This window comes from Nelumbo lutea, chromosome 2 (assembly GCF_056320005.1).
Source record: "Nelumbo lutea isolate HS-2025 chromosome 2, American lotus-T2T, whole genome shotgun sequence".
Classification (NCBI taxonomy): Eukaryota; Viridiplantae; Streptophyta; class Magnoliopsida; order Proteales; family Nelumbonaceae; genus Nelumbo; species Nelumbo lutea.
In genome coordinates, this window is record NC_142685.1 from 58271506 (window position 1) to 58296331 (window position 24826).

The window sequence follows — 24826 nt, forward strand, 5'->3', positions numbered from 1 at the left end:
CCCTGATCGTCATCCATCTAACAGCCACAAGAAAGTCTCCTTCTACATCTACTCTTTGAAATTCTAACAAAATAATGAGTCTAGGAGGGCTATTTGATAACAGCTGAAATGGCTGAACTGAAAATCTCATTGCTTTGTCTTTTAGTAAATAAGGCTTTAAGGAGGTTGTGGGATCCTTATTCGCTGAAGCTGAAGTTGGGTAAAGTACTATAGCCTTGAATACTTTATTATTTAATTATTTTATTCCACTAAAAGACAAAACAATAAGTCATTAAATTCAGCAATTTCATCTATTATCAAAAGACTCCAATCTAAAATAAGGCAAAGATGTCATCTTTAACCACTTTCCCAAAGTCAACCAATCCTGAATGGACATAAAGTAAATCTCTAAAAGCTTCTAAAATACCTGATTTTCCCACACTCCCCATGGAACAGCCATCAAAATTTAATTTGAAACTCTCTGAACAGGAGAAAAAATCAGCATGTGGTTCTGTCTTCTACTGGAGATTCTTGTTGTCTCATCCCATGCTATCATGATATCATTCATTAAAAAATCAGAGAAATTTTCTAACGTAATTATTAAATATGCTACTTTCAAATGTATAATTTTCATCAAAGTTCCCAGCTGGTTCTTCTCTTGGAAAAAATGAGCATTCCTTTCTCTCAGTGCATATAACAGCTATTCGTCCACCTTAGTATGATCTTTTCTATTTCTGTAGGAGGAGAAAAAATGTTGCAATCAAAAGTACTTGAATATCACCCTGTTATGCCACTAAGACCAAAAAAGAAGAAAAGTATTCCCAAATCTTAGTCACAAGAAAACAAGAAATTAAGTAGTGATAAATGGTCTCTCCCTCCAAATTGCATAGAAAACAAAAATGGGAGCTAATACAAAATATGGCCTAATCAACAGACCAAACCCTTTATCTTGATCCAGAGGACAAAGAAAAACACCTGATAAGTCATTCAAAAAAATTATCAACACCTAAGACCTCATGATCTCTTTAATTTCTACAAAATGTAAAATTCCAAGAGAACACTGGATAAGACCAAGTAATACATGATTTAGTAGGAGCAGATTTGAACTAAGGTATATAAAGTAGAAAGAAGAAAAGAAAGAATGGAGTCGTGCACCAAGGATCCGATTGAAACTTTATCCCTACATAAAAGATCTACCTGACAATTTCTGAGGAAAAGCTAACATAGACCTCCTACTTAATCATGTATCTCATCTATTATCTACGGTGCCAAGAATGCTTTTAATTTACAAAATGCCACAGGCTATCCCCTTCTAAAGGGTATTTCCACCATATTTTTCAACTTAGCCTTCTTCTTACCAAGACACATTGTCCCTAATTATGATTCTCCTTAGAATAACCCAACTCCCAAATAAGATTCTTAATAATCTTTTCAAACTTATTTACCACCTTCATATGAGCTATTGAGCTCTAAGCACTGAAACAATGCATTGGTAAGTTAGAGAAGATAGACTTAATCAAAGTGGTCCTCATTCCCAAGGAAAAGCAATGCTTCTAATCCCTCATTGACCCAGCCAGTTGAACTGTTCAACCCGTTGCCCAGTCATAATACTGGCTTGGGTTAACCCCCAACCCGCCTTATAGCAAAATCCAATTGACTCGTCAGAGAGACCTGGTGATCTAGGTGAATGAACCGTTGACCCAGTCAGACATCTTTTTTTTTTTTCATATTTACTTCAAAAATTAAAAACAATACTTCTTATTTGTTGAATCTGTTTTGTTTAATGTGATAAATATTTAAGATTAAAGAGATTGCCCATTTTCTGTAACTTTATAAACTTTTCCTTTACTTTTTATCCATTTCCATCATTGATAATAATAGTTCCTAAGTTTTCTTTTTTTTTTTTTTTGCAATTATGGAAGTCACACACACACACACACACACACACACACACACTCCTTTTTTACATTTTTGTTTGATGTTGTTTGATGTGTGTGTGTTTGAGGGGTGGGGGGGGGGAGGTATACAAGTGATTAACAATGGGAAGTTTCTAGTTCCTCTTGTCTATAACCTAAACTCATAGACTAAAATATGAACATCCACATTAAAATATGATTTTCCAGTTAATTTGTGTTAGGGATCAAGAATATGAAAGAAACGATTGACATAAAACCATATTTCAGGTGCTCCTGGACCAAATAGTTCTTTGATATCCAGAATTAGATTTAAATAAACAAAACTGATATTCAACAAAGTATCCTTACTTTAATAGAAATAACCTCCAAGAAGGTTCTAAATAGAAGCAATAATTCAAATCCAAATCCTTAAGTGTTGTATTTTCATCAATTTCAATATTCTCCGAAGAGCGCCCTAAGGATGAACCTTTCAGATCAAATCTTCGATGAATTCTCAACTCAGTGCAGAACATGTTGCCCATTACTACAAAGAGAAACTGCAAAACGAGGATTCGTTCATAAAGATTACTTTCTTATATGCCATAGTATGCAATGCATTACTGAAAGGGTTATTATCTGAAACACCCCACAACTTTTCTGACTTTCTCTTGAACTTACCCTCCAGAGGCACCCCTGTCAGACATTTTCTGTTAAAAAAAACTAACAGTGTTTGCCAGATCACAATGATTCCCCTTTAATCAAGGCATCTATTCAGTTAAATAGAACTGTTGGTGGGTTGTGAGATGAGTGACATGAAACACACAATGAAATAGGAGAGAAAAATAAACCAAGGGTCTTTTATCATTTTGAAAATTAGTTAATAGGGTAGACTAGTTAGTCAAGGTTAGTTTTGACATTAAAAAATAAAAATGGCACATGTGGACCACTTCTGTTATGGTTACTAATGCTGGATTGATGGAAGGTATGTATTTTATAAATAAAAGTGTCTGATGGGGGGGGGTATCAAAAAGTCAGGGTAAGTTTAAGAGAATGTTAGGAAAGTGAACAGGAGTTTCAGATAATAAGCCTTACTGGAATTAAAGTTTAACAAAAGCACACATGTAGAAAAAGAAAAAGAAAAAGAAATGGAAATTGAAAATAGCTATATCCAAATTTTCATTACAAATTGGATATAAAAGATAAAAATGGGTGGTTACCCAATGTTGATCCCAGATATCTGGGGTCTTGGGAAGGGTGGACTGGATACAGACCCAACCTTCGGCATTTTCTTGCACGAAGTGGCTGCTCTCTCAGACTCAAACCTGTGTTTTCATTCTTGCCAGCCCAAAATTTTGCCTTTGAACCAAGCAGTGGCCCCTTTTGTCCACTTGATGGGCATCAAAGATACAGTGCTAAAATTTATTTCACTGTATTCACTACCTTTTGTCCACTTGATGGTTTAATCCTGTGGAGGCCAAAAAATTTGGTTATGAGTGTATTCTCGTATGTACGGACATGATGGTGATAGTCTGGAAGCATCCTCAGAAGAACCTACAGAGAGTAGTGGTCAATATCACCTCAACTGACAAATTTAACATCAAATACATCAAATATACTATGTTCCAATGATAATGGTCAACAAAGGACTTGCTTGATTGAAGGTCACAGAGGAAAAATGAATATGCAGTTTATAATCAAGAGGGAAACATAGGCAAAAAAAAAAATACAATAAATAAAATTGCAACATGATAACTATGAAATAAAAAATACAATAACGTATTTAGCATCAACACCACATGAAGTTAAATAGGAATTCCTTGACTCCTGCCAACATGATCCAAAAAATAAAACTATATATATATATATATATATAGATATAGATATAGATATAGATATAGATATAGATATTCCCCCTCAAGCTAGCACCTGGGAAGAAATAATATGATAACCTGATAGCAAAACAAAAAATAAATGGCAAAGACTGCCTTGAAAAAGAATAACTATAGCCTTTCAACAATCCATTGCATACATGCAAGGCACAATGAATCTTCGTTACGGAAACACTTGAACATGCTAGCAACATGCATTACCAGGGATCTTCAACCAAAACAAATAAGATCATAACCAAAGAATCACTCTCCTTTTCTTGTAATTGTCAGATATATGTTCCTCTAGCCTTCAACTGGACATTTGAGCTCTTTCCAATAGAACACAAATCAAGACATTCCTTGTAATCACTCCATTGAAAACCATATCAATCTTTGATAATCAAATAACCAAAAAATATAATTTAACTCAACTCCATGAACCAATTTCCAAAAGATGACTACAACCTGACACAGAGGGTACAAGAAATCACCCCCATATGAGCTTGTAGAAACTAGAGGAATAGGGTGCACTTGCTCTAAAAGCCTAGAAAGCTCAAACATCCAATTTACCAACTCTAGAATCCGTGCACACTATATACACCTGTGGTCCACAATAGATTCCACCCAAGATGTTTTACAAAATACTCTCTGTCTTCTTGATTTTTGAGCAAAGTTTGAAGACTCCTACTTTGAAAACAACCAAGCATTGAATAGCTCTACTCTAGGATACTTTCCTAGGCATCAACAAATTAAAAAAAAAAACTTCAAAAATTCCTTAAAATGTAGGAAATTTAAGAATAAAAATAACTAATGAATTTGGAAGAAACAAATTTATTAATTTATGAACTTACTATTTATAGTAAAAGTGATACTTACTTTTTATAATAAAAACTAAAGATGATAACAATAACTCAACAGGAGGCAAATATTTAGAATAGGATGATTAAAAGAGGGAGATTGGACACAACAAAAGAAACTAAACAAGAACTGAATAAAAACTAATCAAGAACAATAGCAAAAGAAAGAGCAAACACCAAAAGACATCTAACAGTTCAGATTTGATCATAATCAACTTTAGATCTGATCATTATCAACACCATCATCATTAGAGTTTTCTTCTTCTTGCTTTGATACCATCTTGTTTTTATCTAGTTCAGTAACAATATAATCTCCTTTGAAATATCTTCAGTAAGAATGAATCTATAATGATTTAATCCAGAAAGAGATAGGAAAGAAAAGAGAGAAAAATTTAGAAGATAACTAAGATATCAGCATAGCATAATATCATATATAAGATCATAGGGAATTCTTCTCGCCTATGATGCATGACTCATTGTTGTTTGAGAACCATATTATTTTCTTAAGGCCTTGGGTTCCTGGCATACAGAAAATAATCTGGGTGCAGGTGTAGAGAATATACAAGAAGGTGCTCCTAATGTAAACTTATGCAAAATAAATTATATAAATCATATGATTCAATTTCAACGACAATCATGTAATTTTATCTACCCTTATAACATGGAAATAACTCAAGTTTGACAAAGATCAGATGTACCTTTACTTCAGATTTCCGGAGGGTCTTAATCATAAACCTATCATCTTGAGATAGGAAAAAGACACTGCCACTTTTTCCAGGGGACGAAAGTTCCCTAAGAGCATCACTTCCACAAATGGACATCATGTAATCTGCAGCATCAATCTTGAACATTTCTCTCAAATTTCTGTTAGCAAAGAAAATGAAATGTCTGAGAGCAGGTAACATGAACAACTATTCAATTTTACACACTCAATTTCTTAAGAATTTCAAGATCCATGAATGCATATTGAAAAATGTTATGCAGGAGAGAAGAATGGAAGAAGAGAAAAAAGAGAGAGAGAAGAAGAGAGAAGAGAGAACTAAGAGCAAAAGATACTGCTGGCGGCACAACTTTTTTAATATATATACTAGGGCGACAACAACAAAAATAAAAAAGAGTAAAAGTACAATAGTACCCTTGTGGTACTATACATAGGAAAAATAACAGCTGTTAACACTCCCCCTCAAGTTGGGACATAGATGTCAATCATGCCCAACTTGTCACATAAATCATGATGTCGCGAGTGGTGTAGTCCTTTTGTAAAGATGTCTGCAAGTTGATCCTCAGAGTTGACATAGGGAGTACACACTTCCCCTGTGATAACCTTCTCTCTGATAAAATGCTTGTCAACTTCGATGTGTTTAGTTCTATCGTGTAGCACAGGGTTAGCAACAATGTTTATGGCTGCTTTGTTATCACAAAATAGGGTCATAGGTCTGTCCATTGGAAAACCCAACTCACTCAACAGATTCTTTATCCACATAATTTCAACCACTCCATGAGCCATTGCTCGATATTCAGCTTCAGCACTGGATCTAGTTACCATACTTTGCTTTTTGCTTCTCCAGGTAACTAGATTTCCTCCTATGAAGGTACAATAGCCACTAGTTGACTTTCTGTCATTTAGGGATCCTGCCCAATCTGCATCAGTATACACTTCAACTTTCAAATGTCCATGCCTTTGAAACAACAAGCCAGCACCTGGAAACCTTTTAAGTTATCAGAGGATTCTTTCTGCTGCTTCAAGATGAGTGGTCATAGGGGCATGCATGAATTGGCTAAGGACACCAACTGCATAAGCAATGTTTGGGCGGGTCATAGAAAGATATAACAATCTCCCTATAAGTCTCTGAAACTGTTTCACATCCTTGATAGGTTCACCTTGGCTGTCACCTAATTTATGGTTAGGATCAATAGGGGAATCAACTGGCTTCACTCCCATTTTTCCTGTATCCTGGAGTAAATCTAGGACATACTTACTTTGGGAAATGAAGATACCCCTTTTTGAGTGGGCGACTTCAATTCCTAGGAAGTATCTTAGAGGACCTAGATCCTTTACTTCAAAATGTGTGGCAAGAAAACTCTTCAACTTTTGGATTTCATCCTTCCAGTCGCCAGTGATAATTATATCATCAACAAATACTATCAAAGCAACAATTTTACCTTCTCCTCTTTTCACAAACAATGTGTGATCATATTGACATTGCTTGTATCCTTTTTACCGAACCGCTGCATGGAATCTGCTGAACGAGGCTCTCGGTGATTGTTTCAGCCCATATAAAGACTTCTTCAACCTGCACACCTTTTGTTCATTGCCTTGAGCCTGAAAACTAGGGGGTTGTATCATGTAAGCTTCCTCTTCAAGGTCACCATTCAAGAATGCATATCAAGCTGATGTAGATCGCAGTCAAGATTAGCAGCAAGAGAGAATAAAGCTCTAATGGAGTTCATCTTGGCAACGGGTACAAAAGTCTCTGCATAATCAACTCCGTACACTTGTGTAAACCCCTTTACCACTAAATGAGCTTTATACCTCTCCACCGTGCCATCAACCCTATGTTTGACTGTGAACACCCATTTACATCCAACTGGATCCTTTCCCTTAGGAAGATTTACAAGTTCCCATGTGCCATTTTTATGAAGGGCATTAATTTCTTCCTTCATAGCATCTGTCCATTTAGGTACTGAAAGAGCTTCTGCCACATTCTTAGGGATAGGGACACTGTCAATGGATGTGAGAAAGGCTCGAAAAGAGGGTGAAATGTTTTCATAGGAAACAAAGTGGGAAATTGGGTGTTTAGTGGTGCACGATCTAACACCTTTCCTGTGAGCAATAGGATGATCAAGGTCATTAGCAACAAAGGTATCAATTGCAATGGGGTCAGGGACATCAATGGGAACCAAGATACCTGAGTGAGTATGATCCGCCCTTGAAGAGTTTAATGGCATTGGAGGTACAACTTTTGGATTCTCCACAGCTCTTGAATTTGGTTGGCCTTTGTGACGACGAAAGAAGACAAAAAAAGGAGGAAGATCAGGAAGAGGAGGGAGCTGAACCAGTTTCTCCTCATTCCTACTCTCCCCTTGACGAGAAACAGGGAAAAAAGGCTCACTCTCAAAGAAAGAGACATCCATGGAAACATAGAATTTCTGAGAAATAGGATCAAAACAATGGTATCCTTTCTGAGTGAAGGAGTACCCTAGGAATATGCAAGGAATAGCATGAGGATCCAATTTTCCACGAGTGGGTGACAAATTTTGGACAAAGCAATGACAACCAAACACACGAGGAGGAATGGGAAGAAGGGGGGCCTTAGGAAAGAGAAGCTGATGTGGGGCTTTGCACTCTAACCAACAAGAGGGCATACAGTTGATGAGGTAGGTAGCACAAAGGGCATACAGTCCCTGGTCCGCATGGGATATACCCATGTATATCTAGAATAATCATCGATAATGGTAATAAAATACTTGTAGCCACTCTCAGATGGTAAAGTAACAGGGCCCCACACATCATAATGAACAATGTGAAAAGGAAATTCAGATTTATTATCTTTTAAAACAAAATGAGTTATACATTGCTTACTCAATTGACAAGTTTGACAAGAGAAATTTGAAACGGACACTGACTTAAACAATTCTAGAAACACCACTTTCAAAGACACAAAAGATAAATGACCAAGACAACAATGCCATAAATAAACTTGACTCTTACAGGACTGACTCTTAGACTCTGTGACTTGAAGATCAGCCTTATTCTCCAGCATGTAAAGTCCATCAACCATACATCCTCTACCAATTGTCCTCCCCGAGGCCAGGTCCTGGATCACACAGTAAGAAGGGAAAAAGGTCACTGAGCAGTTTAAGGAATTAGTAATACTACTAACAGAGAACAAATTAATGGGAAATTTCAGAACATGTAAAACATCAGAGAGGGTAAGGTCGAGAGGGAGAGAAATGGTCCCTTGACCAGCTATGGTAGTGTATGATCCATCAGCTAGTCTCACCTTGTCTCTTCCAGAAAGAAGGTGATAGGTTTGAAAGTAATAGAACGTACCAGACATGTGTTTTAATGCTCCAGAATCAATGATCCAAGGAGTGTCAGGGTTATGAGAAGCAACATGGAAAGTTGTAGCAGAGTTATCTGATGTAGGCGCAAATGAAGTTGAGGGAGGAAGCATCCATCTGACGAATTGCTCTACCATAGAGCTCTAAATGGTCACAGAAGGAATTTATAATATCCTCCCTTGGGTCAGATCCAGATGGATGTGTCTGAGTCACAGTATGAATGGGGGGCTGATTCTCCTAAGTAGCCATGTTTGCCATAGTGTGTTTTCTTGTACCTTGTTGTCCTGACTTTTTATTCATATCTGAACCTTGCTTCTTATTTAGATCTTGAGCCCATTTCGGCTTCCCATGAAGATCCCGACATGTGTCTCAGGTGTGTCGGGGTTTCTAACAATGAGTACACCACAATTTGTCCTTGTCATCCATCTTTTTCTGAAGATCCCCCTTCTTAGAAGTATTTCCCCCACTAGTAGTAACACTCCCTTTCGCTGCCAACACAGCTGCATCTCCTCCAGAACTATTCATCAAATTCCTTCTGCTTTCTTCTGATTGTACAAGAGCATAAACTTCCTGAACTGATGGAAGATCCTTGCTACCTAGGATTTGGACTCTGATAGATTCATATGTAAGGTTCAAACAATGTAAGAAAGCAAACACTCTCTATTGGGAGACAAGTTTTTTTTTTTTGTACAGTTTTGCATCTTCATCACACTTCCAGTCCACACACTGATAATGATCTAACTCCTTCCAGACAGAGGTCAAGTCTAAGTAGTACACAAATAGACACCTCTCCCCCTGTTTACAAGTAGACGATTCTACCTGTAGCTGGTAGATTTTTGCATAGTGTCACAGTTCCCAATATGTTGATTTTGCTTGTTCCTAGATCTCATTTGCCGTTTCAGCCCACATGAAATTCCTTCTTATTTAAAGTTGCATAGAAACCAAAAGCCAAGACATGACCATGCTGTTTTCGTGGTTCCATCTATCATATTTAGCACTCCCAGAATATGGTTCTTTGATTATCCCATTGATATTACCTATCTTTCCCTTTGCAGTGATGTACAACTTGATCCCTCTTGACCACTCTAAATAATTTAAACCATCAAGAGGAATAACAGCCATGGGAAAGGATAGGTCCACATCCCCACTCATTCCATTCAGCATTGAGGAAACACCGGATGTAGCAGAATCTTCACCATTCATGATTTCAGATTCAACAACTCTTAAATGGGGTACGCAGCCTTAAAGAAATTCAACACTGAGGGAGAACGAAAAAAAAAAAAAATTCTTCAGAAACACACCTCCTTTTGTAAAAACAAAGGTGCTGTTACAGCACTAACAGGTCATCCCTTGACTTACAAGCACAACACAAGTGTTGCCATAGTACACACAGGTCGTCTCTTGACCTATGCATCAACAGGACTGCTGTTACAGCAAGTACTGGTCACTTTCTGACCTTCAGTTCACCATAAAAGCTGTTGTTGCAGCACACAAGTGGTACTGGTCACTTTCTGACCCTCAGTTCACCATAAAAGCTGTTGTTGCAGCATACAAGAGGTACTGGTCACTTTCTGACCCTCAGTCGACCCCACAAAAAAGGAAAGAAAGAGGTGCTGATCACCTCACATCCAATCGGCAGACCTAGTACAGGTTCTGCCCTGGCACACGACCAGAAAAAAAGGTAAGAGAGAGAGAGAGAGAGAGAAAAGTTACTCTAGTGTGTGAGATCTTCAATCAGCCGAACAGCAGATGAGGGCGGCAGATCTGGAAATCTGGTGCGAAGAAGAAAAAAACTGTTCACTCGACTTCTCCTTTCAGATCTGATAGTCCCACTCTGATACCATGTTATGCAGGAGAGAAGAATGGAAGAAGAGAGAAAAGAGAGAGAGAAGAGAGAAGAGAGAACTGAGAGCAAAAGATACTACTGGCGGTGCAGCTTTTTTAATATATATACTAGGGTGACAGCAACTAAAATAAAAAAGAGTAAAAGTACAATAGTATCCCTGCGGTACTATACATAGGAAAAATAACAGCTGTTGACAAAAAACACATAGAGTTTCAAGCAGAAAGGCATTTCTTCACCTTCAACACATAGATGAAGCAGATGTTTAAGAAAAACTGTTTTCTAAAAATGATACATCATAAATAGAAACTTTGCATCCAAATAAAACATCAAGACTGGATATATGGAAGAAACAAATGAAATAATTTGAATTCCAATAAACATCAAACCACTGGGTAGAGTACATGAACCACCACCCATAAATTCCACTATTTAGTTTTTTTAGAGGAAGACACCATAAGCCTTTGATTTTCATTAGACCTACAAAGATAAGACAATACCTAAGCATGGCTTTAACCGGCCATCTAAAATACAGGGTTACCAAAAACCTTGATTCAGAATACAGTAATATGATTCAAGAAATAACTACCAAAAAGAACAAAATAATTTTAAAAGTCAGAATGAGAGTTGAACCTTATAATTTACACAAGTCCAACAAATTCAATCAAGTTTTTAAAAAGATAAAGGCAGAAATGATAGGACGAGTACATCTCTTATGTTTTCCACTCAAAACAATCTTTACAAATGATTGAGAAAAGTAATCTTGCAATAACGCAACTCCATGCTGTAATGCCTATAGACATGATATAAAATAGATGGCATGAGGCTGCAACCAAGTTGCTATTAGGGAAATCTCAAACATCCATCTGTAATCACATGTTCCTTCTAACACCACCATGTTTATGAACCCTAGGATAGAAATAGGGCTATAATTTGGTCAGATCCAGCCACATCCGAATCTGATCTAACTAATGGAATCTTCAATCTGAATCCAATCAGATTTGGGAATCTTGGATTGGATTCAGATTTAATCCGACTTTGCTTCATGTTTTTCATAATAAATAAAGAAATAAAAAAATTACTTTTTAACGTATATGTTTAATAAATTAATATAAAATTATAAATATGAAATATTGAAGTTATTATATATAAATTTATATATAGTATATAAAACCACATATTGCTATATTTATATATAATTATATTATATAAATTTTATATATTAAATCAATATTATATTATAAAAAAATATTGGACTCTGATTTTAATCAGATAGGATGTTGGATCTGGTATTGGACTTTCAGAGCCTGTTGACAGTCCTAGATAGAAATAGATATTGATTCAGTAATAGCTATGATATATCAGCAGAGAACTCCAAAAGTTAATTTTAAAATTGATTGGGAATAAGCTAAGACTTGGCACTTTGGTGTACTTTTCTTATATCAATAGTATAACAAAAAATCTAGTTAGTGGGAACCTTAATGAATCTTAGGAATCGTCCTCTATTGATATACAGGTAAGAATGGAATATCAAGATTTAAAACATAATTAGAGGGAACACCACTACTTCTGCAACTAAGTCCTGTAAAACAGCAAAAAATGAAGAAACTACTCACAATAAACTCAAAAATAGGGATCATAATACAACTAGCCAACATAAACTATAAAGGAAAAAATTGCAACATTAATCAGAATCTTTTGACCAGGCCAAATAATTGCAACAAAGCAAATCATGGTCCACTACCTATACTTTTGTTTCCACTATTATGAAAAAATGGAAGAAAACTACTAACCTGAAAACCATTGGACAATAATCTTTCCACTTAAAATCTTCTGATCGGTGAGGGGGTGTTAATTGAGATCCTTCTTTAGGAAAGCTCATCCAAAAGCTTGCTCGTGAACCAAAGTCTGATGTCCGAACTTCTTGTCTTTGTATTGGTGTTATTTTCCCAACAGTGTATCTAACCATATACTGATACATTTTCAACATAAATATATCTATGGAAAATCAAATGATACCAAATCATGTTTACAAAGAATTTATTCTCCAAATAATATGAATGAATATATGCACTACATGATTTTTCTTCAAAATAACAATGCAAAGGAATATTTAGGGTTGCAAATAGGGTACCTAATTTGATGGAGTGACATGCATAGGGCCAGGTCAAAAAACAAAAAAAAAAAAAGCCCAACCCAGGCCCAATTGGGTTAGACCCCTAATGATATTCAAATTCAAAAGCAACTAAAACCAACAAACAACTGAGAAAGATGAGAATCACAGATGAGTAGTGCAGTAAGAAATACTATTTACTTCAAGTTTTAAACTTTGAACTGAAGCAGGGAAATATTTTAAGATGGATTTGTGTGCCTAAATAGGCAAATGAAGTTACTAGTAACTCATGCATAACGTCTATTTACTGATTTTAATGACTTGTTAATAGTTTCTTTTTTCTATCTCTACCAACAAAAAAGAAAAAGAATTAAGGCCTATTAGGACATGTTTCTTCTTTTCGTTTTTTCAAATTCTACATCTCTAATAGTCTAATCCTCCGATTTCCTGTGCCTTTTTTGATTTAAAACAACTTGGTAAAAGAAGGGCAACGTCAATTGGCATAGTTGCTTACATTAAAATGATTCTTAAATTGTAAAGTTAAAAGGCTATGGTTAGCCAGTGTAAAGCCAGATGTCTTGGTTCACCATGAAGCTAACACCACTGGAATAGTGGAAGGAAATGCAAAACAGTCAAAGAGTAATAAAGATCAGGAAAGTGAAAGCACCTGATTCCAAGCTGCAAACTGAGCATCAGATCATAACTCCTGTGACCTTTAATGATTGCCTCACCAGGCTGTTTGACCTCCTTTGCAAGTTTTTTCTGCCTCCTTCTTGTCCTTCTGGATGATGACAAAAAATTATTTAAGACAACCCCACTGATGAGAACTCCTTGCATATATTCCCGCTCTAGGACTGGAGCATTCATTTCACTCTCTTTCTCATCACCTTCTAAAACAGATCCTCCTGAATTCAATGATAAATCATGTCCAATCACTTTTTCAATAGATACCTCAAGGCTCCACTGTCTTTCCAAGTAATAATTTTTGGAGTGAGATTGGCCCAAACTTAGAATATTTCCTTTAGAGATTTTATTAGATGAACCACGCCATGATCCATGGTTTGTGTCTACTTTGACATCCCCCATATCAACAGAAGAAGCATGGTAAATGTGTGAGCCATGGTTTTGCCTTCTCAAATCTGGTAATAACCCTCTCTTTCTCAGAGCATTAAGGTAGAGCTCTTGTACAGCTGGAAACCTACTGCCCTTTGGATAGAAGGTTCCTGTTCCATCCTTCAAGCCCTTGGTCCAAGTTTCAATGTAGCGACCACCATTTATCCACGTATACATTCCAAATCCATGCATCATACCATCCAACCAATTTCCTTCAAATGAGTCCCCATTTGTCCAGGTAAGAGTTCCTTTTCCAGACATTTTCCCCCCTTTCATGTTACCCAGATAAACATTTCCATTAGCCCAGACATATTTACTAGGTCCTTCTATAGTTCCCTGGATCCAGAAACCTTCATAGACATCTCCATTTGGATAAGTCTGACATCCTAACCCATGTTTAAGGTTCAACCGCCAGCGTCCCTTGTAGACAATTTTATCTGGTCCAGAGTATGTTCCCATACCATGCATATAACCACCAGAAAATTCACCCTCATAAATGGCACCAGAAGGCCATTGGATCTTTCCATTTCCATTCCCCATCCCCCTTCTCCACTCACCCTCATATACGCAACCATCTGACCACACATACTCCCCTGAGCCTTCTGGCATATTACCCTGCAAGGATCCAGAATAAGATTCTCCATTGGGAAGTAAAAACTCACCGATTCTAAAGCCAGTGGTGTCAAAAGATGAATGAGGTACTTTCCCAATGGTTTTGTCATCTAACGAAATAACATCAAGAGATCTAGTCCTTTCTGCACATGAAAGTGCTCCTGCAGCATTACCAACAAGTACCACAGGACCAGACATGCATAATGTCTAAAAGGATTCAGTCACTTGGTAGCTGATATGTAAAAGGTTACCACATAAGCTGAAAAGACAAATCCTCTCATTCTTCAACCTGATCAAATAGAAAAAAAGAATAGAGTGAGGAACAGAAACAAATATGCTTCTGCTTCTGAAATTCAAACTAATAAAAATGCCAAGAACCACATCAAATGAATGAAAAATACCAATAAAAACCGAAAAGAAAAAGGAGAGTCCCCACCAAATATGCAATATATAATTAAATATTGTTTCCTAGAACCACTAAAGTGAGCTGATTCCTAATCCAAGTGCCAGTAACCACAATAATTGAATGAACTATAGGACTTATGCAAGGATCAAATTTTACTTGCATTTCCTAGAGAAGGGATTATATCATTAAATTTTGATACACTCGGTACTTCAAAGGGAACAATTTATTGACTAGATACTAGAATATGCTTGGATTTTCCAAATCATATCATCTCCCTCATTCCCTCCATTATAACTGTTAGAGATAGCCGAATAAGGGTAGATTAGTCATTTTATTTCTGTTAAGTTATGTGCTTATGTGGCAGTTTTAGTACAGACTTCCTATCTCATACTTAAGTGGGGGCAGTTTAGTCTTTGTACTACTAATTAGAGGCTAATCCATATTAGGGTCAACTGATAGGGTTTAGGCTATCATGTTCGACTGTTCTCTTCTTCTTCTTCTACTGCTCTTCTCCTGGTTCGAACTACTGTAGCTACAGAACAAACATGGTATCAAAGCAGGACGTTGCTCTCTAAATCTCTTCCCCTGCTCCTCTCTGTTCGTGACCTCATTTTTTTCTTTCTTCTTTTTGGGCTGAAAATGGAGAACACAGATTCGACCTATGCCTGAGAACACTTCAATCCTTCTTCCTCTGCGCAGAACTTGACTGTTTTTCAAGAAAAAAAAACTTCAGAAGTGGATGGTCGACTGAAGCTCTCCATCGGAGGTTGGTTACCTTTTTTCTTTTGTGTTGTTGGTATTTCTGGGTTGAAAGCCTTCAAAATCTGCTTGGACTGATTAGAACCTAGAGAACTAGGTTGTTTGTAGCCTTGGTTCTTGGAAAAAGGTCCAAGGAACAAGCTGTGTTTACAGTGGCCGAATGGTGTAAGGGTATGTTTGACCCTTTTATGTGGGTCTGTAGTTGTTTTGAAGCTTTTGTTGGTCACAAGTGACCTGAATTGAATGACAGGTTACTGCAGTGGCAGTAGTTGATGTTTTCTTTGGACTTGTAGTGCCCTCTGAAAAGGTCAAACAGATCTGTACCATGTGTGACAGCTATGGTTGTGTGGTGGTGCTTGTGATGCTCAATCTCTATTGAGCAGCTTCAGGAGGGCTTGTATGTGGTCAGTGAGTTGCTGAATTAATGTCAGTGTGATTCATGGTTTTGTGAAATCAGTAGTGGTGTGAACAAGAACAAAAGTTTGTGTACCTATCAACTGTGTTTGGGGACGGCTGTAGTGTCTAGGACATATGTGTGTTTGGGGACTGATTGATTGTGATTGGTTGTGAACAGTGGTGATTGATTGTGACTGGTTGTGAGCCTATCATCTATGTTTGGGGACTGCTGTAGTGTCTAGAACATCAAACTCCTGACAGCAGTACTTAGTTGGCGACTGGGAATTCAGATTAGAGGTAGCATTGGAAGAGCATCATGGTAGCAACTGGAGATGGTTGTAGTGATCAGAAACCTAGTGTGGTGATTCCCTCTGACTATCTAGGTGTGCAGATGACTTCAATTAAACTTAATGGTGAGAACTATGTACCATGGGCCAAGTCAGTGGAAGTTTTTCTCAAGGCAAAGAGGAAAGTGAAGCATGTGAAGGAAGATAAACCACTAGCTGACTCTTCAGGGTTTGATGACTGGAAACAGGAAGATGCCCAAATCATGACATGGTTATGGAATAGTATGGAACCCAAAATAAGTGCTAACTTTATGTTCTTAGATACAGCTAAGGACATATGGAAACATGCCAAGAATCTTTATTCTGAGCAAGATAATACTACAAGGGTATATCAGCTCTATCAGGAGTATTTCGATCTGCAACAAGGGAATAAAACCCTAGAAGAGTACTATGCCAGTATGAAGAACCTCAGAAATGAACTCTGTTATAATTCAGGTTTGCCTTAGAGTTCGGCCTGACTGAGTTCAGTTATGTAGAAGAAGAAAAAGTGATAAAGAAAGAGAGAGAGAGAAAGATAGAAGAGAGAATGCTGGTTCGAACTGAAAGAGTCAACTTGACTTCTCCCGGTCGGCCAGTAAGTATTTATATTATTATTAAAACATAACTGAAAAGACCTATGTGCCCTTACTTAAGTTAAGAGCACATGTTTCAACACAACATTACAGATCAGCAACATCAATCAAGGTATAAAGACAGAAATACCCCTACGCTAACACTCCCCCTCAAGCTGGTGAGTATATATCATATACTCCCAGCTTGTTACATATGTAGTCCACTCTTCCCCGACTCAAGCCTTTTGTAAATAAGTCAGCCCACTGATTTCCTATATTAACATGTGTAGTGTCTAGTTCTCCATTCAGCACCTTCTCCCTCACAAAGTGACAGTCAACCTCAATGTGCTTGGTTTTTTAATGAAACACTGGATTAGAGGAGATATGAATTGCAGCTTGATTATCACAATAGAGCTTCATTGGAGTGTTAATGTTGTACCCTACTTCCTGTAGAAGGTTCCTTAGCCACACTAATTCACAAGCAGTATGCGCCATAGCCCTATATTCTGCTTCTGCACTGCTTCTTGCCACAACCTTCTGGTTCTTACTTTTCCATGTCACCAGGTTACCTCCCAGAAACGTGCAATAGCCTGTAGTAGACCGCCTATCAGACATAGAACTGGCCCAATCAGCATCAGAATACCCTTCTATTTCAACTTTTCCCCCATTCTTGTATATCAAACCGTGACTCGGGGCCCCTTTTAGATACTTCACAATTCTCTATTGTCTCAGACTGCGACCCTATTTTTATGAGTCGTTTCTAGGAAAAACTTTTTCGCCTACAGGGAGTGAAACTCTTCAAATCTACCAGCTACCACCCTCAAACAGATGGGCAGACTGAGGTGGTAAACCGGAGTTTGGAAACCTATCTAAGGTGCTATGCAGGGGAGAGGCCACATCAGTGGCTCAAGTGGCTTCATTGGGCAGAATGGTGGTACAATACCACGTATCATAGTGCAGCAGGAATGACTCCCTTCCGGGCTCTATATTGACAAGATCCACCTCCCCTACTCCCATATGAGAAAGGGTTTACAACAGTAGCAGCAGTAGAAGACCAACTCCTCTAGCGAGATAGGGTGTTACAAGATCTCAAATCCCACCTCCATCGAGCCCAACAATGGATGGCAGACTCCTACAACAGAAGGCATAGGCCTGTCCAGCACCAGATTGGGGAGCAAGTCTTCCTTAAATTACAACCATACAAGCAAGTTTCAGTAGCAGGCCACAGGTGGAACAAACTGAGCCCTAGGTACTTCGGCCCATTTCGGATTGTGAAACGCATTGGGCCGGTGGCATACAGGCTTGACCTCCAAACAACATCAAAATTGCACCTGGTATTCCATGTATCCCTATTGAAGAAATGGCCAAAAACAGGAGCAATAACAACAACCACCCTCCCATCATTCTCCGAAGATGGCCAAGTTCAAACTGAGCCCACCCAGATAACAGATTTCAAGTGGATACGCAAAGGGAATCACATCGAACCAGAGGCATTGGTGGTATGGTCAGGTCTCCAAATTGAGGATGCAACTTGGGAACCTTACTTGGAATTATAGAATAGATTTCCACATCTTGACCTTGAGGGCAAGGTCGCTTTCAAGGGAGGAGGGACTGTTGAGACACAAATAAAGGGAATACAAGTGTTAAAGAAAAGGCCACGCCAGCCTTTAAAGAATGTAACTAACAGCCAACCACTAAAACAAACTAACTAACAAACTGGACAAGTGGAGAGGCTGGTATAATAGAATTGTAACAACAGTATATAAATAAGGAAAGGAAGCTAGGAGGGGATTATCGATTTGGGTATACAATCTCTCTCTCTCTCTCTCTCATTCAAGAGGCAAGCTCCCTCAAAAGAGTCCCTGAGTTAGGCAGTACCTAACAGAGCCAAATGCTAAGTTGAGTAGTGATATAGGGGAAATATTTGATGATCTTGGAAGGCATAGATGGTTAGTGGGGAAGTTGAACTATTTGACTATCACGAGACCAGACATCTCCTTTGTAGTCAGTGTGGTGAGCCAATTTATGCAGAACCCTTGGATACCTCACTGGGATGCAGTTCTTAGAATTGTAACGTACCTGAAGGGAGCTCCAGGTCATGGGTTATTGTACAAACCAAGAGGAAGACTTAAAGTAATTGGGTATACAGATGCAGATTGGGCAGGCTCTGTGCCTGATAGAAGATCTACTACAGGTTACTGCACATTTCTTGGAGGAAATCTTGTGACATGGAAGAATAAGAAGTAAACGGTTGTGGCAATGAGCAGTGCTGAAGCTGAATACAGAGCCATGGCACACACTACATGTGAATTTAGAGCTAGCCGAATAAGGGTAGATTAGTCATTTTATTTCTATTAAGTTATGTGCTTATGTGGTAGTTTTAATAGAGACTTCCTATCCCATACTTAAGTGGGGGCAGTTTAGTCTTTGTACTACTAATTAGAGGCTAATCCATATTAGGGTCGACTAATAGGGTTTAGGCTATCATGTTCGACTGTCTTCTGCTCTTCTCCTGGTTCAAACTACTGTAGCAATAACTAATACTTTACTATGCTTTTCCTTGCTACAAACTACAAAATATTTTTGGCAAAACCAGCATGGAGTATCAGATCGTCATTTCATCATCATTATCTAAGCCTTGTCCCAACCATATGGGGTCAGCTATATAAATCCTGTTTCGTCATTCCCCTCTGTTTAGTGCCATGTCTATTGTTAAATTATGAGTGATTATATCATTTCTTACTACTTTAACCCATGTCCTATCTGGTCTGCCCCTATTCCTTCTAACCCCTTCAATTTGCAACAGATCACTTCTTCCGTGTGTTGTAGATGGTCTTCTGTGCACATGATCGAACCATCTTAGTCTACTTTCTTTCATTTTATAACCTATTGGAGCTACACCGAGGTTCTTTGAATGACTTCATTTCTAACCCTATCCTTTATATTTTTCATTCACCAATCTCAGCATATGCATTCCTGCCAGTCATTTTTTGGACATTTTGTTTCTTGACTTCCCACAACTTATACAAACAGAACTGCTGGCTTTACAACTATTTTATAGAATTTTCCTTCTAACTTAAGTGGTATTCGCCTATCACATAATACTCTAGATGCACCCCTCCATTTTGCTCACCTTTGTCTATTTGATAATTAAACATTTACACAAAATAAGCAAAGTCTGCAATCCCATACAGAAAACTGATTTAACAAGTAAAGTGATTTACAACATGGTTTAATCAAATTAGATATTGAAATGAATGATATAGTCAAAGTAGTCTTAATAACAAGTAACAGGAGTGCAAAGAATGGATGTTCACCTCCAAATAAGAAATCAAGGGATCAGCTATTGGGCAATAACTAGTAGTTATTCTGAAGATGCTGAGGCTCTCACCAAGCACATATGCTGCCTGGTGTCCTCAGTTTCCCCAATAACACAATAACCTAAGTAAGTTTTTAATGGCAATAGAAAATAACCTCAAACGTTAAGTAGGTGTTTCATTCATGAAATGCTCGATGGTGGTTGGAGATACTAGAATCACACAGTTTAATATGCTCAGACTACATTACAAATACTGAGGGAAACTAACACTCAGGTGGCTATTACACCCTCCAATATGCATGGCATGACACCATCAAGAAGATCACTCACTTCATAGATTGGAACTACAATGTTTCCCATACTCCACATGCAATTCAAAAAAATGATAACTACACTACAGAGTAAAACACCCTATATGTCCCCAACAAAAATTGAGAGAGAAAAACCCTAGGTTGTTTGCATGACCAATTGGATAACAAGTTGAGATGTGATCCTGGATTATGCCCCAAGGACAAAGTTAGTCAGTTGTAGCACAATTGTTGGTAGGAGCCAATATCAATCTATTTCAAAACTACTGAACCATGTGAACATCTCATTAACGGGCCATGTTAAGTTTTTGTTCAAGTGGTTTAGACACCAATAAAGTGTACCTATAATTTTTGCTCCAACCTCGAGAACTTTGAGACATCAAGGTGTAGTTGAATGGTCAAGCTTGTGTGGTTAATCTATCTCAGTTCAGATTTATAGTTTGACTGGTTGTGCATAGAAGATCTAGATAGGCAAGATATTCTTACAGTGAAAAAAGTGAAACAGAATTCTAATATGACTTCTCTTATTCTCTTCTTTTCAAGAGTGTGCATGATACACAATCATGGAATCAAGTTTAATTCTTATTATATGATTACATATATAAAATGTGCTCCAGAATTCTTAAACCTGTGAAATGTAAATTGATAGTTGTTTTCCATGGCTGGAGCTGAAAAAGAGAAAGCCATCCTTTAATTCCAGCAACTACTTCACATGACAATATAAACTATTGGGTGGGTGCTCCAAGACAAATACAGAATTTTTGACAATGTCATATTCAAATCCATAGAGCGAAAACCATTCTCTTTTTTCTTTTGAAACTCACTATTGTGTACTCTTGCCATGTAGTCATGTGGACATTCTTCAATGGTTAAGGCACTAGAACTACACAAAGAGACAGGAGGGCGAAGGACCTCTTTTGTCACCCTTACTTCCAGGATTGGATGCTAAAAACAATGGAATGTTTTAATATTTATGGAAATGTTGGTGGGTTCCTGTTGAATCACAGTGGTGAAGCTCCATCACTTTGTGTGCTAGTACATAGCCAAAGTCTAATCGTCTTTACCTAAAAGCTACAATTGTGGATTTCAAAGCTTCTTTTCATCATTTGATCCAGAGGACCATGGATCTTATATTTTCCTGATTATGCAACAAGTTCGAAAAGACCCAAGTGGACTCGGTCCAACAACAATGCATAAAAGTAATTTTTATTACCAAAGGTTATCCTGGTTCAGAAGAAACCAACAGGGCCTTCCCCCTAACCTCTATTCATTTTATTTTGGCCCACCATGTAATGCCGTGGCTATAGAGACTTTACATAATTGCATCCTTCAAGTTTTCACCAAGATGTTACTTGGGTGCTCTATTAGATTACAAGTAGATTGTAGGAATTTCAATTCTTCTTGAACCAGATAGTCTCCACAGAAATTACATTATGACCTGCCATCTCATTTGACCATATGATCATGTTTTGGCTCCCCATGCCAAAAGGGTTTCATCCAAACACTACAGAAAATCCAGGTCTACATTATTCAAGTAGTTAATAGCAGTCTGGAAATTATAAAAAAAAAAAAAAAAAGCAGCCTGGCATTGGTTTGCAGAAAAAACAGTTAATTACAGATAAGCCTTGGGCTTTCTGTTTATTTATTATGCATCCCACTGGCACAAGATATGAAGTTACACCATCATAACTGAGAAGAAATAACCAAATACAAAATGAACAAGACCATATCGACATGCACGTTGGAACTAAAACAATGGAGCACAATAAAAAAGTAGTTTGCCATTGTCCTATAGACTGAAAATTTGGTAAAGTTCATGATGCCAATAGGTGAACAATGGGGAGTAAAAGAGTAAGAGATGAAAAAGGCATGAAATCAGAGAAGTAAGAAATCCAAAACAGAAAAACTTTCAAGCCAATGGAAAACTTCAATTCGAAAGTTATAGAGAAGCAGGGGCTATTTCCGTGCATAAATTGTGATAAAAACCTTTAAAAATTATTGATCGTCAAGGAGAATGGGAACACCATAAGCACATAGGTAGACTTTATTTGACAATATCACATTTCATTAAACTAACTTGATTGATATATTTCAGAAAATTCACGTAGCATCAATCTTCAATCAGATTAAGCACGGACTCTGTTTGACTTTAACTACAAAATCAGTTAATCACTTTTCTCTCTTTTTTCTCTTCCATTCCATTTAAACTTAACACAATCATCATTTCCAGTTAACTATAAGCTCCAAACAATCACTCAACCAGAAAAAAAAAAAAAAAAAAAAAAACTCCAAACACACAAAATCTTCGAACAATCTCAACAATGATAACTCCAAGCTTAAATTCTTCAGGTTCTTGCAAATCAGAGTTGCATTCAAAGATCAAAATAAGGAAAAAATAAGAGAAAAAAAGAAAGTCAATACTACCTTGAGTGAAGAGCCAGATGAAGAAAACCTGCACCACCACAGACAGTAATTGGAAAACGTAATAGTTGGTGGTTGTTAATGGTGGCAGTGGCGGTGACAGTGCTTGTAGTTGAATTTCAGGTTCGTTAAGGTCATTGGTGGATATAGAAAACAAAAAGCAAAAAAAGAGAATAAAAAAATAAGAGCGATGTGAAGTGAATGGACTACAACCAGCTTCAGAAATACAAAACAGAACACAGAAATTCAATTAAAATCTCGATATCCTTCTACTTTTTTCACCGATATCTTGCATTATAAAATTCTGGAAATCATTAAATAAATAAATACTAATTAAAATATACGTTACTTACCGATCCCCTGTTCCTCACGTACAACCTATATCTTAGAACTCCAGGTTTGACATGGGATGATGTGGCGTGATTGAGACGTATGTCCCCACTGATCTTTTTTTATGGGATTTGATATAATAATCAAAGTCTACCATATTAAATGAGGTTCCCCCTTCCCTAACATTGTAGGTCCCGTCTAAGTCTAGATCTCACGTAAGACTTTTAGTATGCTAATATTATTCATGTTTTAAGGTAAATAGCAGTAACCGCATGCTTTGGGTGGCTGAACTTTCAAATTTGTCAATTTTTAGTATTATTTTAACTTTTAAAAATATAAATTTAAGTCTTTGTTACTTAAGGAACCGAATGCTGGCTCGTTGGTGTCTTTGCGGAAGAATTCGACTTCAGATCTTCTGATCCCATGTGTACCCACAACACATTATTTTTGTGTAGGGAACATTTTTCTGTGTATAATATTAAATAGGAGGATGAAATGTTCTCATGTATGACCGATGTTATATGGATAAACTTAGGCAAAAAGTCCTGATTCATCTTAGCAGGTTTTTTTCAGCATTAATGTGAAATCGAATCCTACAAGAAAAGTTAATAATGGTGCATGACACTGAATATCAAAAATAAATAAAAAGTTCTTCATTCCTTTTTTCAATGAGCCATGTATTTGGGCAAATGCTATCTGATCAAGTGTTTTCAAATAAATACTTATCGCGATATCCATAGTTTTTTCATTTCTAGATAAAGTTATGCAATAACCATTTTATTCATTGAATTTATAATTTTCAAGGACAAAAAAAAAGTAATTTATTCAAGTCTAAGGAGAATATTCAAGTAAATGAATTGCTTATCAATCAAGGGTGACTTGTTGGTATATTAGCTGGTTTGCTCCAACATTAAATATTAATGCATGGTGTGTGACACTAAATACTAAATAAATAAACCGCTTGAGAATAGTTCTTTTTTATGAGACCAGCTAACAATGAAACACAAATGCAGTTTTTTTTTCTTTTCAATATGACCCACCAACTCCAATAAATTGACATTATTTGAAGACTAAAATTACGAAAATGTCCATGTTCTAATTCCTTTTTTTATTGTTCATCTTAGACTTCGGATGTCCATGTTTTTTTTTTTTATAAGCCCGAAGGCAATTTCATTGATTTAAATCTTTCAACAATACAGGTGCAAGAAATGGCGGAAAAATAGACCAGGTATTTGGTCTGGAAATAGTACAAGCATGTTTCGCCATACAGTGAGCAACAGAATTACCCGTACGATGAACGAAGGAGATATGGAACTGATCAAACTCGAGCAGCAACTTCCTGCAATCGGCCAAAACATGATATGATGCAGCCTACAAGGGACCTCTAGAGGTTGGTCCAACAGGAAGTTAACAATCTGCTCCTTCATCCAGATTGACCTAATTCCTTCGTCAATAGCTAGCAATAAACCCTCCCTAACTGCCAAAGCTTCCACAACTTCTGGGTGATTACGAGGCACATTAACAGCCCGGCCCAAGCAAAATTCTCCTTTATGATTTCGAAAGACAACACCAAGGCCTGATTGAAAATCATTGGAAGCCCCGTCAAAATTAATTTTAATCTGGGTTGTCGAAGGAGGCATCCAG

At 37.3% G+C, this 24826-nt stretch overlaps 1 protein-coding gene across 3 annotated transcripts in view; it reads right to left on the reverse strand.

Moving 5' to 3' along the window:
* The window catches only part of LOC148870952 (phosphatidylinositol 4-phosphate 5-kinase 9-like), a 29509-nt gene extending 6380 nt beyond the window's left edge, over nt 1-23129 (reverse strand). The window contains exons 1-6 of one of the 3 annotated variants that reach the window (XM_088967951.1): nt 22856-23129; nt 13288-14634; nt 12301-12468; nt 5298-5463; nt 3315-3425; nt 2244-2431 (exon numbers count right to left, since the gene is read on the reverse strand). In XM_088967951.1, the coding sequence (XP_088824077.1) occupies nt 2244-2431; nt 3315-3425; nt 5298-5463; nt 12301-12468; nt 13288-14543 (1889 nt within the window). In that variant the 5' untranslated portion in view covers nt 14544-14634; nt 22856-23129. The remainder of the gene's footprint in view (nt 1-2243; nt 2432-3314; nt 3426-5297; nt 5464-12300; nt 12469-13287; nt 14635-22855) is intronic. The other 2 variants (XM_088967950.1, XM_088967948.1) reach the window with 2 other exon arrangements.
* Between the last annotated feature and the right edge of the window lie 1697 nt (nt 23130-24826).